Source organism: Pogoniulus pusillus, chromosome 2 (assembly GCF_015220805.1).
Source record: "Pogoniulus pusillus isolate bPogPus1 chromosome 2, bPogPus1.pri, whole genome shotgun sequence".
NCBI classification, from domain to species: Eukaryota; Metazoa; Chordata; class Aves; order Piciformes; family Lybiidae; genus Pogoniulus; species Pogoniulus pusillus.
The window spans coordinates 39582189-39607577 of record NC_087265.1 but is presented as its reverse complement, the minus strand read 5'-3'; the positions used below and the strand labels follow the sequence as shown (position 1 = coordinate 39607577).

General features: G+C 36.6%; 1 protein-coding gene across 1 annotated transcript in view; it reads right to left on the bottom strand.

The window, feature by feature from the left end:
* Positions 1 to 25389, bottom strand: part of TTN (titin) — a 251282-nt gene that overhangs the window by 150249 nt on the left and 75644 nt on the right. The window contains 40 exon segments of the mRNA XM_064166084.1: positions 713 to 790; positions 1012 to 1089; positions 1376 to 1429; positions 2061 to 2132; positions 3199 to 3276; positions 4345 to 4446; positions 5023 to 5103; positions 5291 to 5368; positions 5997 to 6074; positions 6670 to 6774; positions 7074 to 7139; positions 7402 to 7464; positions 7707 to 7877; positions 8383 to 8451; positions 9148 to 9225; positions 9794 to 9886; positions 11105 to 11356; positions 11636 to 11713; positions 11809 to 11865; positions 12489 to 12536; positions 13229 to 13255; positions 13370 to 13447; positions 13549 to 13758; positions 14328 to 14588; positions 14685 to 14952; positions 15041 to 15130; positions 15471 to 15654; positions 15904 to 16186; positions 16309 to 16401; positions 18488 to 18775; positions 19464 to 19754; positions 20323 to 20610; positions 20775 to 21062; positions 22344 to 22622; positions 22721 to 22999; positions 23093 to 23371; positions 23520 to 23807; positions 24250 to 24528; positions 24659 to 24940; positions 25051 to 25329. Coding sequence (XP_064022154.1) covers positions 713 to 790; positions 1012 to 1089; positions 1376 to 1429; positions 2061 to 2132; positions 3199 to 3276; positions 4345 to 4446; positions 5023 to 5103; positions 5291 to 5368; positions 5997 to 6074; positions 6670 to 6774; positions 7074 to 7139; positions 7402 to 7464; positions 7707 to 7877; positions 8383 to 8451; positions 9148 to 9225; positions 9794 to 9886; positions 11105 to 11356; positions 11636 to 11713; positions 11809 to 11865; positions 12489 to 12536; positions 13229 to 13255; positions 13370 to 13447; positions 13549 to 13758; positions 14328 to 14588; positions 14685 to 14952; positions 15041 to 15130; positions 15471 to 15654; positions 15904 to 16186; positions 16309 to 16401; positions 18488 to 18775; positions 19464 to 19754; positions 20323 to 20610; positions 20775 to 21062; positions 22344 to 22622; positions 22721 to 22999; positions 23093 to 23371; positions 23520 to 23807; positions 24250 to 24528; positions 24659 to 24940; positions 25051 to 25329 — 6393 coding nt within the window.

Genomic DNA, 25389 nt, shown 5'->3' with positions numbered 1-25389 from the left:
CTACTAGTTTGGGGGGTGGGGGGGTGGGGGGGGTCCAGAAAGAAAATCCTCAGATAAATAAGATGCTTTGAAACACTGTGCAATTTTAGTAACAGCAGAAATACGTATTAAAGTAAAATCTACTAAGATAATACATATAATGTTGGATTAATAGCTACAGAGACCAAAACACATCAAAGACAAACATAACATTCATGCATCATGAGGTAAGATGGAATGATTGAGATGAAAATAAGATAGAAATTGTGTCTAGGCTATTCAGAAAAATCACAGAAACACCACACATACAGGATACGTAATAAAATCACTTTTCAAGCACAAGAATATTACAGAAACAGAGAACATATTTCTAAGTTTAAAACACTTCACTGGATACTGATTTTATAAATGATAGAGCTTTTTTTTTTTTTCTGGAATATGTTAATATTTATTTTATGTCTTCACTGAATAAATGTCTTCACTCAGCTTCTGAAAGCTCTTAAGAAGCCAGGGTGATCAATGAGGTTAAATAGCAGGTAGAAAATGCCAGAATCTACAGGTGTGTGACTGTTCTCTGTCACCTCCTGCATTCTATTGCATAAGAGAAAAGTCCTTTTTATTTATAATCAAGTCAGGAAAGACTGTATTTGGTTAACCAGGTAGATAGTGAGTATGATGCCCATAGACATCTGACATTTAGAAGCCTTCTCTACTTTCAGAAGAACTTGTGTACCTTTAGCGGGTGGAGCTGCCACTTTCCGTGAAACTGGGACAGGTACTTTGTCTTCTGGCACAGGCTTCTTGGGCACTGCTGGCAGTGTTGGTTTTTAAAAAAGAGTTTACGTTAAAAGATTTGGAATGAATCACAATTTAGGAACACAATTACATGACAAGACACAAATGCAAAAACTTGACATTTCTTCAAGTCAAACAAAAAACTGAGAGCAAACACTCAAAGTCACATTAGAATAATCGATACAAGTTAATAGTCTAAATCAGACTTCTCTCATGTAGCTCTGAAGGATTATATACCTCTTTTTGGTGGAGCCTCTTCTTTTTTAGCAATGGTAATTTTTTCCTCTTTGCTCACTTTTCTGTGAACTTCAGTCACTTTAAAAAAAAGCATAAGAGTATTTAATTGCAATATTTGAAACGCAGACATATATAAGGGTTTTTAAATTTTACTTAGTCTGATTATTAAATACAGTGTCAAGTAAACTTCAGCAGCAAGAAAAACGAGACACTGCCAAAGAGTACACTTTGCAGCCACAGCACAAAGATCAATACAGACTAAAGAAAAGGGAAATCCAGTGAAAATGTAAGTAAAATGCCTAAACACAAGCACAGAAAGGCCAGACAAACAAAATCTCTGCAATAATACTCTCAGTTTGATTACCTTTGGTTGATGGAGGCTCTTCAACTTCTAGCTCAAAAGTGGACACCCGATCTTCTGTTTTTAAAAAAAGATTGTGCAACTTTAGAAAATTTGGTGCACTTCACCAACAGGCATTAGATAAAAGATCAAATAAACCTCAGCAAGATGATAAAAGATTAAATAAACCTCAATGAGACGACCCAGGTCACAGGCCACATTATGGACAAACGGACATCAGTACATGTTTAATGTTGAAGAGATCGTATATGTGAGATTGATTTTTTGCTAACATGCATGTGCATTATAGACAGAATGCTGCAAAAATATACAAAAAAGGCGTTTTCTGAAACAGGAACAAACCACTGATATACCTCTTACTGCTGGAGCTTCCATTTTTTTAGGCACAGGGACAGGTGCTTTGCCTTTAGGAACTGCTTTCTTAGGAACTTCAGCAACTTCAGAAAAATGTGAGTAAGGTGAGAAGAAGAAAAAGAATATTAAGGTGTAATACTTTTATTGTCTACCACATTACAGTGTGTTTTACTGAATAAACACAAACAATGTTGTTTGTAGTACAAGGTGGAATTCAAGACAACCATTCATCGCTGGAAGCAGACACTACCCACATCAACATGTACAAATAAGACAGTCAAACAAATATAATCCCCTTGAAGATGCATTGCCCAGATGATGAACTGGTTTATACCTGTAACTCCTGCATCTTCCTTAGGAGCAGCTGGAGCTTTTGGTTTAGGGACAATACTATGCTTCTCGGGCACTTTAAAAGATTTCAATACATAGTTTTATGAAGAGAGTTAGTATCACCAAAACATGCACACATTTCCTTAGCACAAAAAACCACAGAGATAAACATATAATGTCAACATAAGATTCATAATGGTGAAACAACTAATATTTTGTAATTAAAAGAAAGATACCTTTAGTGGGTGGGACTTCCTCTCTTTTAGGAAGAGTTACCCTCTCCTCTTTGTAGTAAGATTCTTCTTCAGTCACATCAAGGGAGTAAAAAACAAAAACAAAAAATAAAAACTAAACTTGAGTTCAAATATTTTACATCTCTTACTGTCTTTTGTGGCCCTGCTAAGCAACAAAAGATTTGTAAGATAAGAATAAGCAGTGTGCTTAGCTATCAGACACTTCTGGTATTACAAAATCTACATTACAACCATCCAGCTCCCCATGAAGCCAATCAAAAACCTCCAAGCAACCTAAATAGAACTGAGGTTTGGCTCTTATCTTGCATTTCTTTGGAATTTGAAAATACTCTGCATTTTCCATTCCTTTGTCCACTAGTTCACTGACACTGGAATCTACTCACTTTGAGAAAGGCTTACACATACTGAAAAAAATCCTAGACCAATTCTATCCCTTGAAAATACTTTACTTGGTGCCACTTGTAGTGAAAATTGAGCCAATCAGTTTAGACTACTGTTCTTCATAGCATTACAACATCACCAATAGACAATTTAGTCATTTTATGATGCAGTTATTGGAGGAACCAGAATGCACCATAATATTCTGAAGGACATTTACTTCATCTAAGGAACCCAGAGGAAGAGGAACTTTCAACAGACATGTTTGGTTTAAACAAAAAAGAAAAGAAAAAGAAGAAGGGCTGTAATTCTCAATATTCAACAGGTACCAAACTATTTTCACTGTATCAAAGCAGGATTAGACATTCTTATAATTAATTTTGCAAGATATAAAACATATTTATATAGAAGTAATTATTTTTTAATGACTAGAGTAGATACTAATCCACACCACTTTTGGTATAACAAATGTGTTTTACTTTTGCCTAGTATTTCTGAATCGTGTTGTACCTTCAGAAATCTCTTCTCTGTGAATGGAAATAGACACTTCCTCCATGTCTTCTTCCTCCCATTCTTCAACTGTTGGTTCTTTAAAGAAAATTATTAGTTTTAGTATTTATGGTGGATAGATGAGTGGAGGGAGAGACAGAGATAGATAGAGAAGATGAAGACAATTTTTTATGTAACAAAGACAGACACTGACACAATACAGAAAGTGCTGTGTGCACAAATTGATGTTTTGCTCTAAATGAAGGGATTTGCCTATGACCCATGTACCCTGCTGTGTGCTGTTGTATCTCTCACTACTCAACTGTCAGTCCATCAGAATGCCTCAGCTCCTCAGACTTCCCCATCACAACAGCTGTGAGGGGACACATCAACAATTAAAGAATTAAAAGTTGCTCCTTGATCCAGCTACATGAAAGTAAGAAGAGTGTGACCAAGATGAGAACGGTAGGTTAAGAACTGAAAGGTAAGCCTGGCATATGCACATTCACACATGTGAGTCTATCAGGGAAAACATCAACTCCTTCTGCAGTGAAAGACTGACTTGCAGAAGACAAGCAGAAATTAACACTGCATGTGCTCATATGAACGTGTATTTGTTTATATTTTAGATATCTAAATTACATGTCTATTAAATTGTTTATGCTTTAAAAATATATGCAAATTGTCTCAGTCATTTAGTTATTAATGGAACATAAATCCAGTCAAAAATACTGACCAGTTTGACATAGATATTTTGTAGAATGATACTAACTTAACTAATCCCAACCTTTTTCTGAATATAAGAATGTGAGGCAGAAGAGCTGGTGGATCTGCAAGGCTACAGAGAGCATTAAAGAGAGTATAAGAAAAGGATGGTTACAGTTCTAATTAGCAGGGTCTAGACTTAACAGCAGTCCTTTCTAATTTCTGACCTGAAAACCACTGTATTCAGCGGTAAGATTTTCCTTCATGTCAGTGGAGTGGGATTCTGGCATTCATGACTGAAATGTTAAATAGTATTCAGAAGGCTCTTAACTGCCTGAAAGTCTGTAAAATGTTCAACACAAAACTCAAGACAACTAACACTACATTTTTGTGTATTTTGATCTTGGTGAACAGCGAACTTGTAGAAGAAGCACAAGTTTCCTACAATTGTCTGTAGTGTACCTTCAGGTGATGGGATTTCCTCTGGAACAGCAATGGACATCCTTTCTTCGGTAATAAATACTCTTTTTTCTTCAAAGGTGGCTTTCTTCTGCACTTCAGGCACTTTGAGAGATAGTAACATTAAATATTTTTGAATTCCATTGTCAAAGTAATGTTGCAAAATGCTAAATCTAAGTTGCCAAAGAGTTGCGTAAGGGTACCGAGCACATAAAACATAACAGGGGTTCAATATTTAGAAATAACATGTTGCACAAGACATACAACATATTGTATTGATTTGCTGTCACTAAATCAGAACAGAATGCACGAAGGGAGCACAAATCAGTGACTGCTAACAGTACAGAATACAGAAACAGAAGCCAAGAAACAGAAGCTAAGAAACAGCATATCCTTTCATTCTACTGAAAGATATACCTTTAGCTGGAGGAGCCTCGACTTTTTTAGGAACAGCAGGAGGTGCTTTTTCTTTAGGGACAGGTTTTTTAGGAACTGAAAGCATTTTAAGAAAAAAATATCTAGTTTTAAGATCAATAAATCACAAAACCTTCAAAAGCATCACTTAACAGAAATGTGTCATTCAAAAAGATTACACTTGAACATATCTTGCTTACAAATACAACGTCTGTGGAAGCTGAGACAAAGACTACAAAAAATACATTACAATGAAAAATGTTATACCTTTTGCAGGTAAAGCTTCTTCTACTTTAGGAACACGTGATATTTTTTCTTCTGGAACTGGTTTCTTAGGTATTTCTGGAACTTCAGGTATATGAAATATAACAATATTTAGTAATCAGAATCGCAAGTGTTTTAAGACTGCATCTATAGCACAGACATCCACAAAACATGTAACTAAAGTACAATTAAAACCAGATCCACTTAATCAAAACCAGAACTGGACATAAACAAGGTGTTTAAGATAACAAGAAAATGACTTTAAGTGTACCTTTAGGTGGTGGAGCTTCCTCTCTTTTGGGAACAGCAATTTTTTTCTCTGGGGGAGCTCTCTTAGGCACCTCTGGTGCTTAAAAGACAAAATATAAGATAGTTGAACTCTGTATTTCAAAGATTTATTGCAGTATTATAGAATTTAATTTATCCATTAGCAAGAATACCAAGACACACAGCATAACACATTCATACACTTAACATAGAAAAGCATGAGGCAAGAGCAACAAATATTTGGGGGAAAAAAAAATGAGCCAGTTCTTAGAAGCCTATCAGATGCTTTAAAATGATTTCTTAACTGAAGGAAGAACTGCTGGAATATATTATGTGGCCTTAAAACATATTATGTATATGCATAGAGGATTATAGACTAAAAAAAAAATTACAAACATACATACAGGCTAACAAAAAAAAATTAAGTCCATCTCTAAGTATGCCTTTGATGCATGATTGTTCTTTTTCTTTTTTTTGGGACAGGAATGTGCACTTTTTTCTTCAGGCACAGAGTAGTTTTAGGCTCTTCAGGAATTAGAATTTGTTTAAATAGTATTTATAAACTGTTGTGTTTGACTTGGAAGTGAACAGACATACAACATAACACAACACACAAAGACTATCATATGCTTATATTAAGAAGTGAATAATACTTAGGAAAACAGTACAATAGTACTGGACTGGTTGAACCCCACAGTCAAAAAAATTACCTTTTTCTGGAGGAACCACCTCCTTTTTAGCAACAGCAACTTTCTTTTCTGGAGCAGGTTTCTTAGGGACTTCAGGTACTTTGGAAAACATTGTCAAAAGAAGAGAACTTTAGTTTTTTGGACCACTTATCCGGATCTCAGTAATCCAAGATTGCTTTATAGAATGCAGTATCTGGACAAGAAGCTGGGCACTGCAACACAACTTGCAACCTTTTGGACATACACTGGACATGGTAATAACACTATGGTACAGCACAAAATTCCAGGGTTATCATTACTGCATTAATATGTTTCATGGAACTCTATTGAAGTCAATACATCCTGCTTTTGTCTGAAAATGCCACGCAACATAAATGCAAACAACAAGCACAAGACTGTTACAAAAGAGAAGGGCAAAAGATGAGACAAATGCAAGCTGTAAACTAAGTTATAGTGCAAATGAAAAAGTGGACATATGGAGATAATACACAATCCAATAATGCTTATGGAGAGAATGCAAAACTAGAGACACATAGAGAGTAAACAAATAACTACATATAAGAAAACATGAAAAACAATGTAATAAAAGATTATATCTTTGGATTCCTTTGTTTTTGTTGTGTTTTGTTTTTTCTAGTTTTTTGTTTGTTTGTTCAATTTTTTTTTTTAGTTATTATTAAGACAGTAGAAATACCTTTAGCTGGTGGACCTTCTTTCTTAGGGACAGGAACAGGCTTTCTTTCTTCTGGAACATGCCTCTCTGGTATCGTGGGCACTTTAAAGAGATAGGTGGTCAGCACTTAGGAGACAGTAAAAATCTCTGGTAAATCGCAGTAGGCTACTTTCAATACACCTGATAAGCAAACAGTATGTGCTCAAAAATGTGTTGTTTTATCAAAGTGGTACAATATCAAAGAATTATTTAAAGCAGTGATGAAGAATAGATTTAGAAATGCAGTAGGACTTGAACTTTTGAGAGTAGAGACATTGAGAGATGGAAAGATTCTGATACGCTGTCCTTTGGCAAAGGGTGGTACATGTAGATAACTTGAAAGTTTGGTAAAAAGAAGTGCATGATGATACTAAGATTTTATTCACCTTCAACATGAGGGATCTCCAGTTCTGTAGTGACTACTTCTTCCTCCTCTTCAACCTCCTCATGGGCTACAATAAGAATTTTAAAGATATTGAATTTGGAGATAGAAAATATCAATGCCCACATTATATTTGAAAAGCTTTTAAGAGGTTATTATATGTGCCCAAAACACAACAGCCACTGAAATATACAAGTGAATATGTAAAAAAAAAAAAAATCCAGAAAACCAACAACGTGCACAAATTTCAGAACCAGCTTTGATTAACTACAGGTTCAAATTGTTCTAAAAATCTTAATTTTTGCTTAGCCTCTCATTTTTAATCAATCTACCTTCAATTGGGTAAACAGCTTCAAAGAATCTTTCTTCCACTGTTTTCTCATGCTCTGTTGGCTCTTCAAAGAAAAGCATTTAAACATTATTAAGATAAAATAGTTGAAATGTGACTTATTAATCTAAAGAGAACTGAGGCTACATAGCACAATGAACGGAAAGAAGCGATGCATATGTGAAAGACATTATATATGCTGTGTCTAAATATGTAATTTGTCAAGCATAAAAATAGATTAAAAGAAAATCGAGAAGGACTGAAAGATTGTTTTCATTTGGGTGCCCAGATTTTGGGGTTTGTACATACCTGTGACATATGAATACTCTTCTTCTCTGTGGACAGAAACCGACATCTTTTCTTCTGAAACAGTCCATGTTTCTACTGTCGGTACTTTAAAGATAGGATTCTGTTTTAGTATTTTATATTCTAGATCCACATCAGTGGCAGTCAGCTTGTGAGTTTCTATCAAATCTTTATCTGTATCGCACATATTAAGTCTTAGACATATTTAGACAGTCAGTATTCATTCAAAAATACTGAACATAAACCAAGCATACACGTATGATATTTAGTGTCTGTTAAAAGTCTAAAGGCAGAGACAACTTTAATCCAAAAATGTTAAATATATGCATGCACAAACTTTTGGGAATAGAATATGAGAAGAATTTTAAAAGCTAGTCTTCAAAGAACTGGGCCAAAATTATGCATAGGCCAGCAGGGAGAATAAATGAAGAAAAGACTAAATCACGCTGCAATATCCTGTAGGCACCAAAAAGCATCCTGTAGAATCAAAAAGCTAGCAACAAACATGTTAAAGTCAGACTGTATGAAAGATAAAAGCATGGCACACATACTATTCAAGCACAGAGTAGCCAGAACATGACTAAGCACATACATAGAGGCCCATATTTTCACAAAAGCACTGGAACGCACAGAATGATGGAAAAAATGTAAACTGCAATTGAAAGATGCTGATCTGTACCTTCCTTTTTCATAACTTTCTCCTCAATGATCATTGATGTAGGTTTTGGTGGCACAACTTTCTTGGTAACTGTTGGTATTAAAATTGAATTACTCAGACAGATATTTAGCAATGAGATTAAAAATGTCTACAGATATCTAGCAATGATGTTGAAAATACGACACGTGAGATAAACATAACCTAAAAGTTTAGTCTGGTCTCTTGGAACCACAAAAAGAAACAGAAGGAATGTCTTTGCTTCTTTTTACTTCTGCCTTCTTAAGAGACCAAGTAACTCAGGGCATTTAGTAGGTAGGTCCTATCCCGACATATATTGAATTTCATCCAGCAAACTCCTGCTGCAGAATGTGAAATGCTATACAAGAGGAGGTGTTTGCCAAGAGAATAAGGATGCATCTTTATTTTCCAAGTGAACAAATGGCCAAGACATCCTGATAGACAGGTCAAGATGGAAATAGAGAAAGATGGGGATATCACATCTTCAGCTTAGAGTGAAACAAACCATTTCAACCAGTGTAATTTTACACTCACTTCCCTTCTCAAAGCTTTGATAGTTAGCATCTGCATGCAGTATTTCCCCCTAAAAATCTTTTCAACTTCCTTTTATACAATTTAGCAGAAGCTTATACTAGATGTATCAGAGAATCTAAAAATTGAGTAGACCCTTGTTAAATGAAGACTGAGCATATGCAGATCAGGCAGGTAATGATATTTAGCCATTACTTTCATGTGAAGATGGCGTTAAGATATTTTAAGGATAGTTACCCTCAGCCCGCTTGACTTGTTCTTCTGCAACCCTCTGAGTGGTTACCTCCACTTTTTCATCGACAGGTTTCTTGACAACTGTAAGGGATACATTTACTGATTAAATAATCTTGCAAATTATTTTCTGGACACAAACTAGGCAGAACTGCCTATTTTCCTGTTTAGCATGTAATTACCCTTGGACATTTGTGAAACACGATCAGGTCCACAATCCCCCATGAGATACAAAGTCACCTAAATGGAGGTCATTTCTCAGAAGTGCAGCATTCAATACCTCAGAAGCTCAAGGCTAGTATACAGTGAGAAGGAAAAATGACTGAAGCTCTGTTTCAAACACTGTTGCCACTTTCTGCTCAAAAATATGTGGTGGAAGAAGAAGGGCTGGCATAGAATCATAGAATGGTTTAGATTGGAAGGGACCTCATAGATTATCTAGTACCAACTCCCTGCCATAGGCAGGGATACCTCTCACTAGAACAAGTCACTCAAGGCTTCAAGGCATGAACCTTGCTTACGTTACTACCCAATGTAAAGAAAATGTATTCTATTCCAAATAAATATGAAAAACCATCATGGTTAAGATTGAAGGAGATGAATGAGAGATCTTAGCCTGTGTGTTCCCATTATCTTGACAGGAAAGTCATACCTTTGCGAACAGTTACTTCTTTCTTTTCCTTCTTTTCAGCTGTAATTGCTGGTAGTTTTCGCTCTGGCACAGGCTTCTTAGGAACTTCAACCACTTGAAAAATAAAAGCATTGCTTAATGCTTTAAAATGCAATGTCAAAATGCTCAATACACACAATAGGCATTAGATATGCAACTGTGAGTTTTTGAACTTGAAAAACATGCAGCATTTTGGAGATCCAAATGTTGAATTAAAATTTTAGGCTTATTTCCAAGATTAAAATGTATTCATTACAGCCAAATTCTTTTTCTTACCTAAGACAGATAAAGCATGCAAAAAAAAAAAAAAAAAAGAAAAAAAAGAAAAATGCAGTTATTATTAATCGATCAACCTATGAATCATTTAACCTTATTCAAGTTTCCCTAGAATACATATAATTATAGAACTAATATCCAAAACAACTAATAATACAGCTATCCTTACAGACTACTTAGCTCAGATTAGATTCTAAAGATATCCCAATCTGCAAATGATAATGTATCACTTTCTTTATGCATCTATATACCTCACCTTACTAGAATTCTTGTCTGATCACTGTTATGGGTTGGATTTAAATTTGCTTCCAAACCATCCTGCCTCAAACCATTTTCAAAATGAAGTGCTGACTGAAGTATTATGAGGCTTGAAATTCAGATTGTAACATGAGAGGCTTCCTGTTCTGGTTGATGCTTTTGGGGTCTGGATTTTGGGTGTTGGTTCTTTCCCATGGGAATAGCAGCAAGACTGGTGGGAATTGGCCAGTTCCCTGTGTTTCTGCTTCGTGCTACTGCTTTCCTATTTTATGCTACACTTTTGTTTTGGCAAATAGGCTAAGCTAAGCGAATAGTGCCTTATATTATTAGCTAAGGTGTTTGCACATTGTATTATCTTTTTTGCTTGATAAAATTTTATCTCAACCCAGAGATATTTTTGTGTGTGTGTATGAGGATCAGCTCAAACGGCCACACCTTTCTCTCACTGCTGTGTTGTAGGGAGACAGGCAGGATCACTTTAACCTGCTACAATCACCTAGTCCTATTTAAAACTTGGCAGAACACTGAAGTTCAAGCAAATATAAAAAAAAACAACCAACCAAACAACAACCCTCCCAAAACCCCCTAATAACAACAAAACCCAAGACCACTAACAGAAAGAAAAAAACCCAACCAAACAAACCAGAAAATCCAAATCAAACCACAATAACAACCAAAGCTTCCTGGTTCAAAGTTTTTTGCACTTAAAAATAGATGAGAGAAAAGGGAAGAAATAAGATGGTGTGATAACTAAAATACCTTCTTCATGAATGACTCGTTTTTCTTCATAAGTCACTTCTCTTTTCTCATAAGCTTCGTCCCATTCCTCTTCCCCTTCATCATAGCCTTCTTCCCTGACATAGTAGTCATGGTCTTCTCCATAATCCTCTTCCCATTCCTCATAAGCTTCTTTGGGCTCATATATTTCCATCTTCTCTTCACGAATTTCTTGTCTTCTTGCCATGGATGTTATTTTGACCTCTTTGGGTTTCTCTGGCAGTATCTCAGGAACTTTAGGAAAAAGAATAATTTAAAAAATAGGTTATTTGTACCATAGCCTGGAGCTCCAAAGGCATGTTGATGTTGAGAGTTAATGAAGTGATTTAGTTTTCATAGATGGTTTAAAGTAATGACTATTTTCTAAAGAGTTCTCATCAGCCTGGATTTTAATTGTGCATGGTTTATCACAAAGACAAAAGGTCAAAGTAATTTGAAACAAATTGCCTTGTTTCCACAAAGTAATTTTGCTATTTTAAAAAAAGAAAAAAAAATTAAAAAGAAAAGAGTCACCTTTAGGTGATGGGACTTCTTCAGGACCTTTTTTAACCACCTTTTTGGAGACTTTCTTTACTGGAACCTTTTTTTCTGCTTAAAAACAATATATTTTGAAGTTAAAGACACCCCAAACCAGTAACCATAATGAGACATGTACATGCTGTCCAAATACTTGGAAGTATTTTTACCTGGCTTTTTCTCCTCTGGTGGTGAAACAAGAGGCAGAAGAATAGGAATTGGGGCAGCTTGTAGGAAAAATGAAATATTTAGAATAAAATATGAGTATGATGTTTTCTTGTAAATCAAGAAATGCTTGCCACTGCAAGCAGTTACCAAATTATTGCAGACATGAAAGAAAGAAGATTGAACTTCTAAAGTTCATAGGAAACTATTTGAATGTAACAGAAATATATATGATGTTTGTAGCCTAAGTCAAGTATCAGAGCCTTGTGAGAGCTTGCAATAAATATGCAATCCATTGCATGACTTTAAAACAATTATGGTTTTTTTTTTCTTTTCCAAAGAGAGTAGTAATTCAGACAGGTTGCTTAAAAGATCTTTTTATGGCAAAGAAAAAGAAGAAAAGGTAAAAATAAAGACTATCTGAAAGGAAAAATGGAAATGAAAAGAAGATTGTATGAACAAGAGATTGACAGGTTAAAAAGACGGCAAGGAAGAACGCTAAGAAAACAGGATTTATTCCTGTATAGCTTTCACCAAGCTTATCCAAGCTAAGTCATGGTTATATTATGTTTGCATATAGACAAGAAGATTCTCTCAATGCACTGTCTCTGCAGTTGCCACTGGCCTGCTGCTTCAGTTCAGATACAAACCAGCATCATGGAAGAAGTAAAACATGTTACCCTACCTTCAGCTGGTTTTTGAGGTGGAACAGCAACTTTGGCATCCGGAACATCTAGAAAAATCAAAATATTAATTGACTTAACATAATAATGTCTTTTTAAAAATGGAATATGTCATCCCCAAGACTAGTAGTTCATTATGTTTACATCTTTCTTGCTTTATCATGCAAGGATTGTAGACTGCTCTGCAAGTAATCGTTAGATGGCCAATAGATAAATAATTGCACTAACCTTTCAGTCTGGCCAGACTCTGCCTGTTTACTTTTATTTCTAAATAATTCTTGCATAATTTTGGAGTAGGCTTTTGACAGTCATAAAAGAAGATGATAGTAGATCATAAAAAGATGACTGCTATCCCATTTTCCCTCCTTGGTTATTTTTTACAGTTGTGCAGAGGCTGCCAAAGCTATTCATTGGCACCTCTTCTTTGTTCTGTTCCTCAGTCATTCAAATAGAAGTAGATTTCTGCATTTTAGAGAATGTGGCCTCTCCCATTGCAAAAAATAGGACCTCAGACATTTTAATATCACTGATTTTGGAGTTATTACAGAATTTGTGCCCATTTTTTATGATAATAAGTAGTTCTTCACAAGTATGGATTCAGAATAATTTTTTAGGGTGCATGTCTCACTTACTATAACAAGGAAAAAAGAATTTGAAAACAAAAGAATAGTGCTGAGCAATGTACTAAGACAATGACACATAGTAGATGTTGTCTTATGCCAGTCTTGCTGATAATCTTTACCTGGTGGCTTCAATTCCAGTTTGATTTCTGCAAGAGAACATTAGATCTATTTTAGAACTGTTTGCTTTTCCAGAATCACATTTCAAACTCACAAATTTGCATATGGTTATGATAAAAAATTTGTTCAGTAAATTCACTGACCTTTGGTTACCAGATAGAGTTCTGCAGTGCTTCTTGCTTCTCCTCTTGGTTCAAGACGAGCAATTACAGAATATACACCTGCAACAGCCAAGAATGTTGACATTAATATATCTTTATATTTAAGAAACAGACAACCAGATAAAAGAATGACACCGGAACAAATATTCCACGCATTTTACCTTCATCTTCTGCAGTAACATTGTGGATAGTCATGTAATGACAACGACCTTCACTTCTGAAGCTGTACTTGGGACTCTCTCTCAGCTCAGTGGGACCTTTATACCATGTCACGACTGCATCATCAAAAGACACCTCGCACTCAAACGTTGCTGACTGGTGTTCACTCACTACAATGTTCTGTATACTCTTCGTGAACTGGATTGGTTCTGCTGTTTTTAGAAACAAAAAACAAACAAACAATCAAACCTATTGTTTTCCACCAAGCCACTGATTTCGTAAAAATAGCTATATGATAGCAAAAGAGATAGCAAAAATAGATCTTGGAAAACTAGAGTAAGAGAAAGAGATTCCTTCTTCTATGAAGTTTTCTGTGTAAGAGTGAAGATTAGAAGACAAAATAGAGTACAGCTGTAACAAGATTGCTGTGCAGATATATTATACAAGAAGAGAAACTCTAAAGAAAAGTAAAGAATAATTAAGAAAAAGAGGAATCCCAAGGAAAATATAAGAGTATCAGAGAATTAGACAATAAAAATAAGCATGACTCAGATTGAGGGACATTACCAATGATGATATGTTCAAAAGTACTAATTTACACAAGCATGGCATGTCATATGTTATTCAAAGAGAAAGAAGAATGAATTTTCTTGTTTATTCCATGATTAGGTTTGGGAATATCTTGTTAAGAAATTCCTTCTATTTTCACTTGTTCTGTTAATGGAATATCCAGAAACTGCTTATCACTACAGTAATAAAGATTCTACATCCATTTACAAACCTTCTATGGCCAGATCTGCTGTTGTTTCAAGACTGTCAAGTTTGCAGGTATACTGTCCCTGGTCTTCTGTTCTAACATCCTTGATGATGAGTTTGTGTACTTTGTCAGAGACTTGTGTCGAATATCTCCCTCCTATTTTAATGGGTCTCCCATTTCTGTACCACTGAGACTTGGCGTTTGGAATAGAGAACTGACAAGACAATGTGCACGTCTTTCCTTCCTTGAAAGTAGTGTCATGAAGATGTCGTTCAACTGCAGGTTCTAGTAGCATGTTAAAATAGATGTTTTAACAGACATCAGAGAGTGGAATAATTAAAGTGCAAATTAATTCAAGCACATACTTCAAAATACACTTACCAATCACAGTTAGCCTGGCACTGGCAATATGTGGTCCACATACTATTCTGAAATTTCCCTGATCTTCAAGTTGGCAGTTCCTGATTCTCAGTATGTGGCGGTCACCTTCAATTTTAATGTCATATTTGTCATTGGAGTCCAGTTTCTGGGTTCCCTTGTACCATGAAAGTTTAATTTCTGGGTAGTTAATTTTAATCTCACATTCAAAAGTAGCATCCTCGTCTGTTAAGACTGTTTGATTTTCAATGTCTCTGATCAGAGTAATAGGCTGAAAAAATATTATTTTTAATTAGTTTCAAGTTCCTTGTTATGGAGTTGAATATTTCATGAATCAGTAAAAAAAAAACAAAAGCTACCTCTGTCTGTGACAGTCGTTGTTGAATAAAAGCTACAAGTTCATCAAATTCTTGATCTTCTGTTCGAACTTTTTCTGTGAGCTCAATTTCCTGTAAAGAGGCAGGATATACTCAAAGATTAAAGGATCTTAAATGTCAAGCTGTCAAGCTTATGCAACTTAGAATTAGTTCCTACATCAATTCTTCTGTTGCTGTCCTGTAACTAGAGTCTTAAAATTGCAGCCAAGTTGTAAAGACAGAACATACTTGGCCAGAAGGTACATTGCTCCTTCTGGGTTTTGAGCACACAAGAAATTGAGAACTGTTGGTAAAAGATCTAAAGAGATACTGGAAATTCCTGCACACACAGTGACAGCAGAGTGTACTCCAAGTCTGTCCGAAAGAGCTGTGTTACTCTTAACCAAGCCAATGCTGCAGTCAGGTTTCTTACCAATCTATGGCTTTCTTCTGCTTGGGTTTGCTTTAGTAACTCAAAGGCTTGTAGGAGGCCACGGAAATCTGTAATTCCATACATGCGAGCATATTTCTCATATTCTTTGGGATCAACATTTTTGAGGAGTTCCAAGATATCAATGGGCTGCTCTTCCTCTTCTTCCTTCCTTTTTGTTGGGGTGCTATTTAAATCAATGACATGAGATAAATATACAATGCTTCATCCATTGAAAGCTGTTCACTGAAAAAATTAATCATCTCAGAGCTGTGCAGTTGAATCCCTTATTATAATCTAGTCAGGTGCTTCTGTTTTTAGTACAATTATGCATATTTGAGAAATATGAGAATGCAATACCTTGGCCTGAGATAGAGAATAAAAAATGTTTCTTCTGTGTTAATGGCAAATTAATCTACAAAAACTTTCCATATACCTTTTTAATTTTGCCCTGAGATCCCCTTCAACAACTTCTTTCTGTCTTTCTTCAACTTGCAGGTTTACACTCCTCTCAATTTCGCCATGTTTGTTAAAAGCTACACATTTGTACATGCCAGAATCAGTTTTAACTGTGTCCTTTATTTCCAGTTTGGCTTCATCTCCTCTCTGCTGGATTATAATGCGACCTCCCTGGTTGAGTTGCCTCCATTTTCCCTTCATCCATTTAACATTAGGAATTGGGTCTCCTCCAACTTTTGCAATAAATGTTGCAGCAGTCTCTGCAGAAAGATGCAAATGAGGAAGCTAAGCCTTTCCAGCTGTCTATGACAGTGGGACATAATCTCAAACAAAAGGTACAGGCAAATAGAAGACAATGTGCTTTATCGCAAAGAGTTCTTACTTTCCATGACTTTGATATTCTGAGGCTCTGACACAAAATAAAGTTTTCCTTCCATCTCTGCTTTCTTAGCTACTGGTGCAGCTGCTGGTTTTTCTAAAAACAGAGTCAAACAATTAAAAAAGTTGGTTTCATGTAAAATTTTATGTTCCTGAGTGATGACATTTCCAAACAAATCCTATATATCTACACACACACGTATACATATATATAAAAAAATTAATTGTAAAGGTGGAACAAAATATTATGCAAAAGATAAAAGAGCAAAATACTTCCATATTGTTTTAATTGTATTTTACTTTCCAATTGAAACTGAACACTGTGGGTTATATTGTGCCTTTGTTTAATTTCAGTTATCTCATTTATTTTCTGCATGGATGCAAATTCAAAGAGAGATAAGTAAATAAGAAGCCTCATTTTCTCAAATTTCTGGAAATTTCACCCACAGAGTTACTTGTATTCTTTTTTTAAAAATAATTAATATGTTTGTTATCAATTTGTTTTTCTTCTGTGGAGTTCTTAGCCTTGTGGCTTCCCGTGTAGTGAAAGGAATACTATTTCTACATAGCACTTATGTCTTTTATGCAATACTAAGGCAAGACCTACATGAAAGGATTCATGCTTAGACAATGTTTACTTTCATTTCAGAAGGTCAAAATGCATTGAAGTTGTAACTTTGTGGTATGCTTCAAAATGTCAAAATAGGTTTATACATGTCCTGGCTTGCCCAGACATGTTTTTCTGCTCTCCCTCCTTCTGCTACGGGGAGAAGCAACTGTGGGAAAGAGGACAAAGAACCTGGAGCCATTGAGGCTAAGAACTCTGGCTTGCCCAGACTTGTTTTGCTCTTGTGGTAAACAAGGTGCACACACTTAGCTCGTGTATGCCTTGTGCAAGGTCTATGCTTTTCCCAAATTTGGGTAAGGCAAGCCTATGACTTCACTCAATATGGTCAAGATTGGCTAACTGCTATTCTGATTGCCTGTTCTGTGTCCAAAGGCCAGCTAGCCTCAGTCTGTATCGATTATAAAAAGAGATGAGCAGGTAACACAAATGCGCTCAAACATTGTATTCATGCCTGCTGTTGCCTGCTGCTATTGCTCTCTGCTTCTGACAGTATATTGCCTTACTGCCTTATTGCATCCCGAACTGCCTGGAAACTCCATTGCCTCGAGTTTACCAGGAATGGGCTCTAAATGCCTTCATGCAATTGACCTGCATAGCTAGTGTGACATTTGTGTTTAAGACTGCATATCACAAGACATCCTGCCTACACCTGAAAGTCTCCTGCCAAGATGGGAAATCCTGGAGATACACAGATCATCCAGAGAGCCAGGACCAATGCCTCCTTTCCCCAGCATCCTGTGAAGAATCAGAAGCCTCAGCAGCTGACAACACAGTAACAGAATTCCCTGAAAGCATCTGGGTACTGTCTGAAGCTATAGGTAGCCCCACAAGTCAGGAGATAATTACTTAAAGCCTCTTGTAATTCACCATTGCCTTCTGCCATAAGCAGAAAATAGTTTCCTGAGTCCATCTAGTGGGCAAGCTGTATAATTAACCACAAGTGGTATGTTGACCATGGGAACCTTCTCTTCCAAATGAGTTCAATTAATGTTTATATATTTTTGCTAGTTATTTCTTGATCTAGTTATTCCTCTGTATAGTGTTTCCATGACCATGCAAATAAATTATTATTATCAAAATTAGTGTTCAGGGGTTCTGAATATCAAAATTCATAAACAATATTAATTTTGGAAAAATATAATCTCACATTAACTAATTACCCTTCTGTAACAAGTACTGAAGTAATTAGCCTCTAAGGCCACACTGTGGATGATATTGCTTTTGTATTTTCCTTTAATAAGCAGTACTGTTCCCATCCTTTCCATAAAATATGCATGTCCAACTAATTTCACTTTGATTGCATTTTTCTTAAATGCAGTCTTTTTGATAAAAATGTACTATTGGGTTGACACTCATCTCCCACTGCTTATGCCACTATTTATATATAAATTAGTGTTATATGTGCTGTATTCCCAAATTGCACAATTTTGTTATGAACTAAAAGATACTGTTTACTGTTAGATTATTAATATTTGTGTTCCAGACTAAACAAAGCAGGATGGAGTTTTGGTCTAAATTTCAATCATATGCCTTGATTTTCTCCATGTTATTATACCTTTTACTATCACTTTTGATTTGGAAGTATCAGTGCCAGCTGCATTTGAAGCTTTGCATATATATTCTCCAGCGTCTGATTTGGTGACTGCAGTAAGTTCCAGAAGAGCTACTCCATTAGTAAAGCTGAAGCTGCATCTGTCTGAAGCTCTTATTTCTCTCCCTGCCTTCAGCCACTGAATCCGTATTGGCTGTGATCCCTGGACGTGGCAGCTGAGCTGTACAATATCACCTTCCTCTGCTGCTGCTGGATGAAGAGGCTGGTCAAAAAATGGAGGCTTTTGGGGTTCTGGAATAGGAAAATGCTTGCGTGAATACTTAAGAATGGAAAGTATGAGTAAGAATGTAAGAGAAAAAGAGATACATACAATTCGTAAGAAAACAATGGCAAAGAATGAAAGAGAATAAGCAGAAGTCTGAGAATATAAATCATTGTTCTAGAAAATGGAATAAGTATCTAAAAAACATGTTCTCCATGCAAACATGGAAGAAATAGCTTTCTCCATGAAGTATGGACATTAATATGTAATAAAAATAAGAATAAAAGCACTGCTACTAGGCTACAAAACTATATAAGCATTTAAAAGAAATAATCATGCAACCTCCTGCAAGATTATTACACTGCCACAACACATTGCCAAAGCTGCTCTAGTTTAGATGTAATTACACAGAGAAATTGTTATTCCACAAAAAGAGAATTGCCAAAAATTCAACAGAAATTCAACATAAAGATTTCATTGTTCATGTAGCATCATAGCAAATACTGAAAAAGAAGGTCCCCCCCGAAGAATGTTTTATTTTACCCATAAAATTAAAAGAGTTTCTTGGTTTTATTGCTTAACTCAGTTTTACTTTTTCCATTTCACTGCAGATTACTGCTGGTAAGTAGAACTAGCTTATGAGACAGAAGCTGTGTATGTGCAGCTAGCATACAATAGAGAAAAATAAGAAGCAAAGAAACTAAGACTTCAACTAACCTCTGATAACAACAGAAGATGTACATAAGACGCTTCCTGCTTCATTGGACACTTTACAGGTATATAAACCAGCATCTGATTGCTCTGCACTCTTTATGTGCAAAAGTAAGGTATTGTTTTTGAAAGATATCTCACAATGAGGGCTTGAATGAACTTCTTGGTTGTTTTTATACCAAGCAACAGTCAAAGGCTGTGAGCCAGAAACACGGCCCTCAAGTTTAAGTTCATTTCCTTCTGTTTCTTCTACTGCTTCAGACAATTTCTTAGTAAAAGTAGGTGGATTTTTTCGTTCTGTTGGAAAAAAAAAAAGAAAGAATGTCCATATTATTCAAATTCACACACACACACACACACAGTATCACCAAGGTTGGAAGAGACCTCACAGATCATCAAGTCCAACCCTTTACCACAGTGCCCAAGGCTAGACCATGGCACCAAGTGCCACGACTCAAACTTGAAATGAAAAATCTGAACACTGGAGAAATTATATTCCCCCTCAATTAAAGAGGAATAAGTTCTTTAATATAATTGTATGCCAAGATAAACAGAAGGTATCTTGATTTTATTGTCATAATTGATTTTCATGCAATGATTTCTTTTTTAATTTGTTGTAGTTGAGTTCTTAAGAAAGAAATAGGCCAAAGCCTACAAAAAACCTAGGCCAAAGAAAATATTCCTTATTTTCTCTTCCCATCACTGTTCATGACTCTTCCTAATTCCCTTAAGAGACCCGTGGGTATCTCTAGATAGGTACTGCCAAGCTATAGCTGAAAGGTTTTTCTTTAACTTAAAGCAATAAGGCTAACTTCCTTTATAACTGAAGGAAGTAAATGTACACACAATGTTTTCTATTCAGTACCTTTAACTGTCAGTTGGGCTGTGCAAGAGTCCTTTCCAACTTCATTGCTAGCATAGCATGTATACTTTCCAGAGTCTTCCCTGTCAACTTTCAGGATGGTCAAGTGGGCTGTGTTGTCTACAAAACTGATCTGATAGTTTCTTCCTGTTCTAATCTCTTGGTTATCTTTTGCCCAAGTGACTTTAATAGGCTGTGTTCCAGAAATGTGACACTCAAATTCAGCACTTTCTCCAATAATACCATCCACATGTGTGATTGGGGTGTCAAAGAATGGAGGAGTCTTCCCTTCTGAAGAATGAAAGAAACAAAAAAGTGTTACTTTAAAATCTCAATTTGCTTTAAATCTCTGTTAAATAAAGATTATTCGTATAGCACTGAGTCCATATATAAAGCAAAAGAAAGCAAAAGTAAGATTTAAGATATTTCCATTAAATATTTCACATCCCACCAACCTGTAAGGACAAGCCTGCCACTAGATGAAGCAGTCCCAATCGCATTGGTAGCTGTGCAGGTATATTGCCCAATCAGGCTCCTATCTGTCTTCAAAATCTGGAGAGTCGCTACATTTTCTATGAAGGATGTGTGGACATTGTAGTCCTCTTTTATGCGTACACCATCTTTAAACCAAGATACTTCAAGAGGTTCTGAACCAGCAATGCCACAATCAAATGTAACTGGTAAGCCAACAGTTTCATGAACATCTCTTACTTTTCGTGTAAAAGAAGGAGGAAGTTTACGTTCTGCAAGAAAACAGGGATTGTTCAGAAGACATACACCTATTGCTGTGGTCACGAATCACTGCCTAATACACTGTAGAGTCTGCCAGATTTTTATTGTGACTTCTGAGTAAAAATATCATTCAACATCTCTTTTATTTGGAATCCAATGTGAAAAGAGCACTACACAGACAGTTGTAGAAGAACGCATAACCATTTTGCCAGCACACAGTGAGCCAGTTACACCCAGTTACACTCAGTGCTTAACCCTCAGAGCTGCTAAGAGTGGAGACAATCAGAGCAATACCCTTAATGGGGAAGGAAGATGAAGAAGCTTGTATCCATACAAAGAGCTGTGGTCAGTAAGAGGTGCATTTTCATTAGTGGGTAGGCCTTTATTAGTAGAAAAGAGTAAGATAGGATATCTTACACATAAAGAAACAAGGAGAAGGTGGTCTTTGTTGTGGGAAAGACTGGCAGGGAGGACTACAAACATGTTCAGACAACTTGCGGCTGAGCCATCAAAAATGTGTACATCCTAACAACTCTGGGTTAGTTTTCTGTGCTTGACAAGTATGACATCTACTTAGGTAATATAGGCCCACGACAGACTCAAAGGCACCTAACCAAACAACGCTTAACATTTTTGCACTCATGTGAGAAAGATCAAAGAACAGTGGGAAATCATGTCTGCAAAAAAAAAACCCTGATACACAGGTGAAAGCAGTAGGTCAAAAAACTCTTTGCTGTCTAGCAAGGAAAAAGTTCTGCAGTGCCTGTGCTTCTGCTTGTGTGCCTCTGCCTGGGTGCCATAGATTCAATCAAGTTGGAAGAGACCCCCAAGATCATCCAGTCCAACCTATCACCCAGCCCTGTCCAATCAACTAGACCATGGCACTTAAGTGCCCAGTCCTTTCTTGATCACCTCCAGGGATGGCGATTCCACCACCTCCCTGGGCAGCCCATTCCAACGGCAAATCACTCTCTCCGTGAAGAACTTCATCCTAACATCCAACTTGTACCTCCCTTGGTACAACTTGAGATTGTGTCCCCTTGTTCTGTTGCTGATTGCTTGGGAGAAGAGACCAACCTCCACCTGGCTATAGCCTCCCTTCAGGAAGTTGTAGCCATCTTCAGATGTCCTCCAGAATTTACATGGTAATTAAAATAAATTTACTCTTTGCACTTTATCTGTGACTTTATGGTTGTTACTTCCTATGCCAGCTCATACATTTCTTTTATGAAATAGCAAAATATACTTAAAAACAAAATCCATTTTCCTATTTTTAAAAATTAAGTATTCACCTTGAACTGTCAGTAAAGATGATGAAACAGCTTCCCCAACAGCATTTTCTACTTTGCAGATGTACTGCCCACTGTCACTACTGTCTACTTGGCTGAAAACCAGAGTGGCAACTTGGTTCCTAAAGTGCATTTTCATAGTAGCAGTTCCTCTCAGCTTTGTATCACTTTTGTACCATGATACAATCATTTCCGGTGTTCCAGCAACCTGGCACTGTAAGGATGCAGAATCCCCAACAGTCACCTGCACTGGCTCCATGAGTTTAACGAAGTAAGGTGGTTCTGAAGAATAAACACAAACCATTAGTATAAAAAGATACTGCGCAATGACCATTAGCAGTTCAAATAACATTTGATAAGAAGATGGTGGCGAGACACACCTAATATTGTGATTGTGCCATGGCAATTATCTTGCCCAGAATCATTTGCAATATGACAAGAATATTTCCCCTGATCTTCTAGTTTGCTACTAAGAATTTCCAGTATGGCAGACGTTTCTGTAGTGGTGATGCTGCACTTTTCAGACTGCGTTATTTGTACTCCATTTTTCTTCCATGTCACTGAAATTGGTGGAGTGCCCGTGTATGTGCATTCCAAGATTAAATTTTTCCCTTTCTCTATGCTTAAATCATTCAGCTTCTTCACAAATTTGGCTGGTTCTATAATGAACAACAGGAAGAAAGCAAATTAAATAAAGATAGATGATCATTTTTAGAAGAATAAGAAGCATAAGAGAAGTAGTCTGGACAAACCTTTGACAAAAAGATGTGTTGTGCAAGAAACTTTCCCTGCCTCGTTAGAGACTTGGCAGGTGTAGTCTCCACTCTGCATTGGATGCACATCAAACAGCTCTAGCTCCGCAATTGAATCCTGCAAGGTGATACTGCATCTGTCTCCTGGTACCAGCTCAACACTACCTCTAAACCATTTAACTTCCAATGGAGATGAGCCTTTTATGATACTGGTAAAGGTTATGTTTTCCCCAGAGAAAACATTCAGAGGTTCGGGTTTCTTCACAAAAGATGGTGGTTCTAGGCATGCAAATAAAACAAAGAAAAAGTACATCTGAGCTTCTGATGAAGAGAGAGTAGTAATCAGAAATAAGCAACAAAGGAGAGACTGAGATCTTTTTGAAAATTGATTTGTGCCCTCTGTCTCTGGCTACGTAAGGATACTGACCTCTAACACTCAAAAAGGCGCTGCATTCATCGGCCCCAGCTACATTGGTAGCTGTGCACAGATAAGTTCCCATATCAGATTCCTGAATGTTATTCACTTTCAGAGAACAGGTATTGTCTGTAAGAGTAGCCTGATACTTGTCTCCACTGGTAATCTCCTCTCCATCATGAAACCAGGAAACCTGAATAGGTGGTGACCCGTAAACTTTGCACTCCAGTACAGCAGAAGAACCCAGTTGACCATATGTTTCTTTTAGTTTTCTTGTGAAAGAAGGAGGAATAATACGATCTACAGTTGTTGAAAGAAAAAGTAATAAAAATTGTCAGCTTAAAATGAACAAAGTTCCCTGTGCATAGTAAAAGAAGTTAACGTTCTTCTGATACATCTTCTGCTCCTACACATCTGAGTCACTGGAAGGTTGATTGTTGATAGTTACGGACATGCTGGAGCTTTCATTCACAATTCTTGAGGGATGCATTCTATTTTTGCAGTCCTTTTACATAAACAACAATATTACACCAGCTGTCCGAGAAGACAGGTAAATTAAGCTGAACAAGTTAAGCCCATTCAACAACTCCTGCCACTCAGAGGTTAGGCAAGCATCTATTTTTAATGCCTCTGAAAGTGACATGCCAAATGCTCCTAAAATTATACAAGCAATGAGACTCTCAGGCTATGAAAAATAAGAACTATATGATCAGATTTGACTCAAAAAGAGTAGTCAACTAACCTGAAACATGCACTGAAGCTGTGCAGCTGCTTTTACCAACACTGTTTTTCACCTCAAAAGTATATTCTCCACTGTCCTCTAGTCCTGTGTTGAGGATCTTAAGACCAGATACTTTGTTGAAGAAACTGATTTTATATTTATGGTCAGTGGACAATTCATTCCCATCCTTAAACCACCTAGCAGTAAGCTCTGGTGTGCCGTCTACTGTGCATTCCAGAGTGCAAGAGTCTCCAGCTGTAACTTTGACTGGGCCTGGCTTCTCTACAATGACTGCAGGTTCTGCAATGAGATGCAAGTCACAAAAATTTTAAAACCAAAAAATGTGATAGTTATTAGTATCACAAAAGTTGAAAGTTTAAACGTTGTAAAACACACTGGGTTTTGGAGTCTTTTATCCCATGCTACCAACCTAGCACTGTCAGCGTGGCAAAGCATTCCTGAACTCCAGCATCATTTTTTATCTGACAGATGTATTTCCCAGCATTGGCCGGTTCTGCATTTCCAATCCACACAGTTGCAATGTTTTCTGAATAGGAGATCCGAAGATTATCACTTTCTCTAATGATTTCCCCTTTGTCTTTTAACCACTGAACAGAAATAGGCTGTGATCCTTCTACTGCAGCCTGCAGTTCAATTGACTCCCCAGCTATGACAGTGAGATCGCTCAACTTCTTCACGAAGGTTGGTGGTGCTATTTAAGAGAAGATATTTGACAGTAAAAAACCATGCCAGGAGTGGAAATGTAGGAGGAGAATGACAAGAACAGTGATATGTCAAGAAGATTCCAATCTTTATACAAACCTCGTAGTGTTACAGAGCCAGTACAGGAGTCACTTCCCACATCATTTACAGCCTTACAGTGATATTCACCAACATCTGCAGTATCCACACTGAGAATGTGAATACTAGCTAGGTAGTTCTCAGACATAACCTTATACTTCTTGCTGCTCCGAATTTCTCGTTTGTCCTTATACCATGAAATCTGGAAGGGAGGAGTGCCCTGAAGCTCGCATTCCAAGTGAACATCAGAGCCTTTCAAAGTTTGGACAGGATGGGGCTTCTTGGTAAAAACAGGGGGTGCTGGAAAAAAAAGGGGAGGAGGAGGGGTTAAAGTTTGAGTAAAGGACATTGAAGAGGATT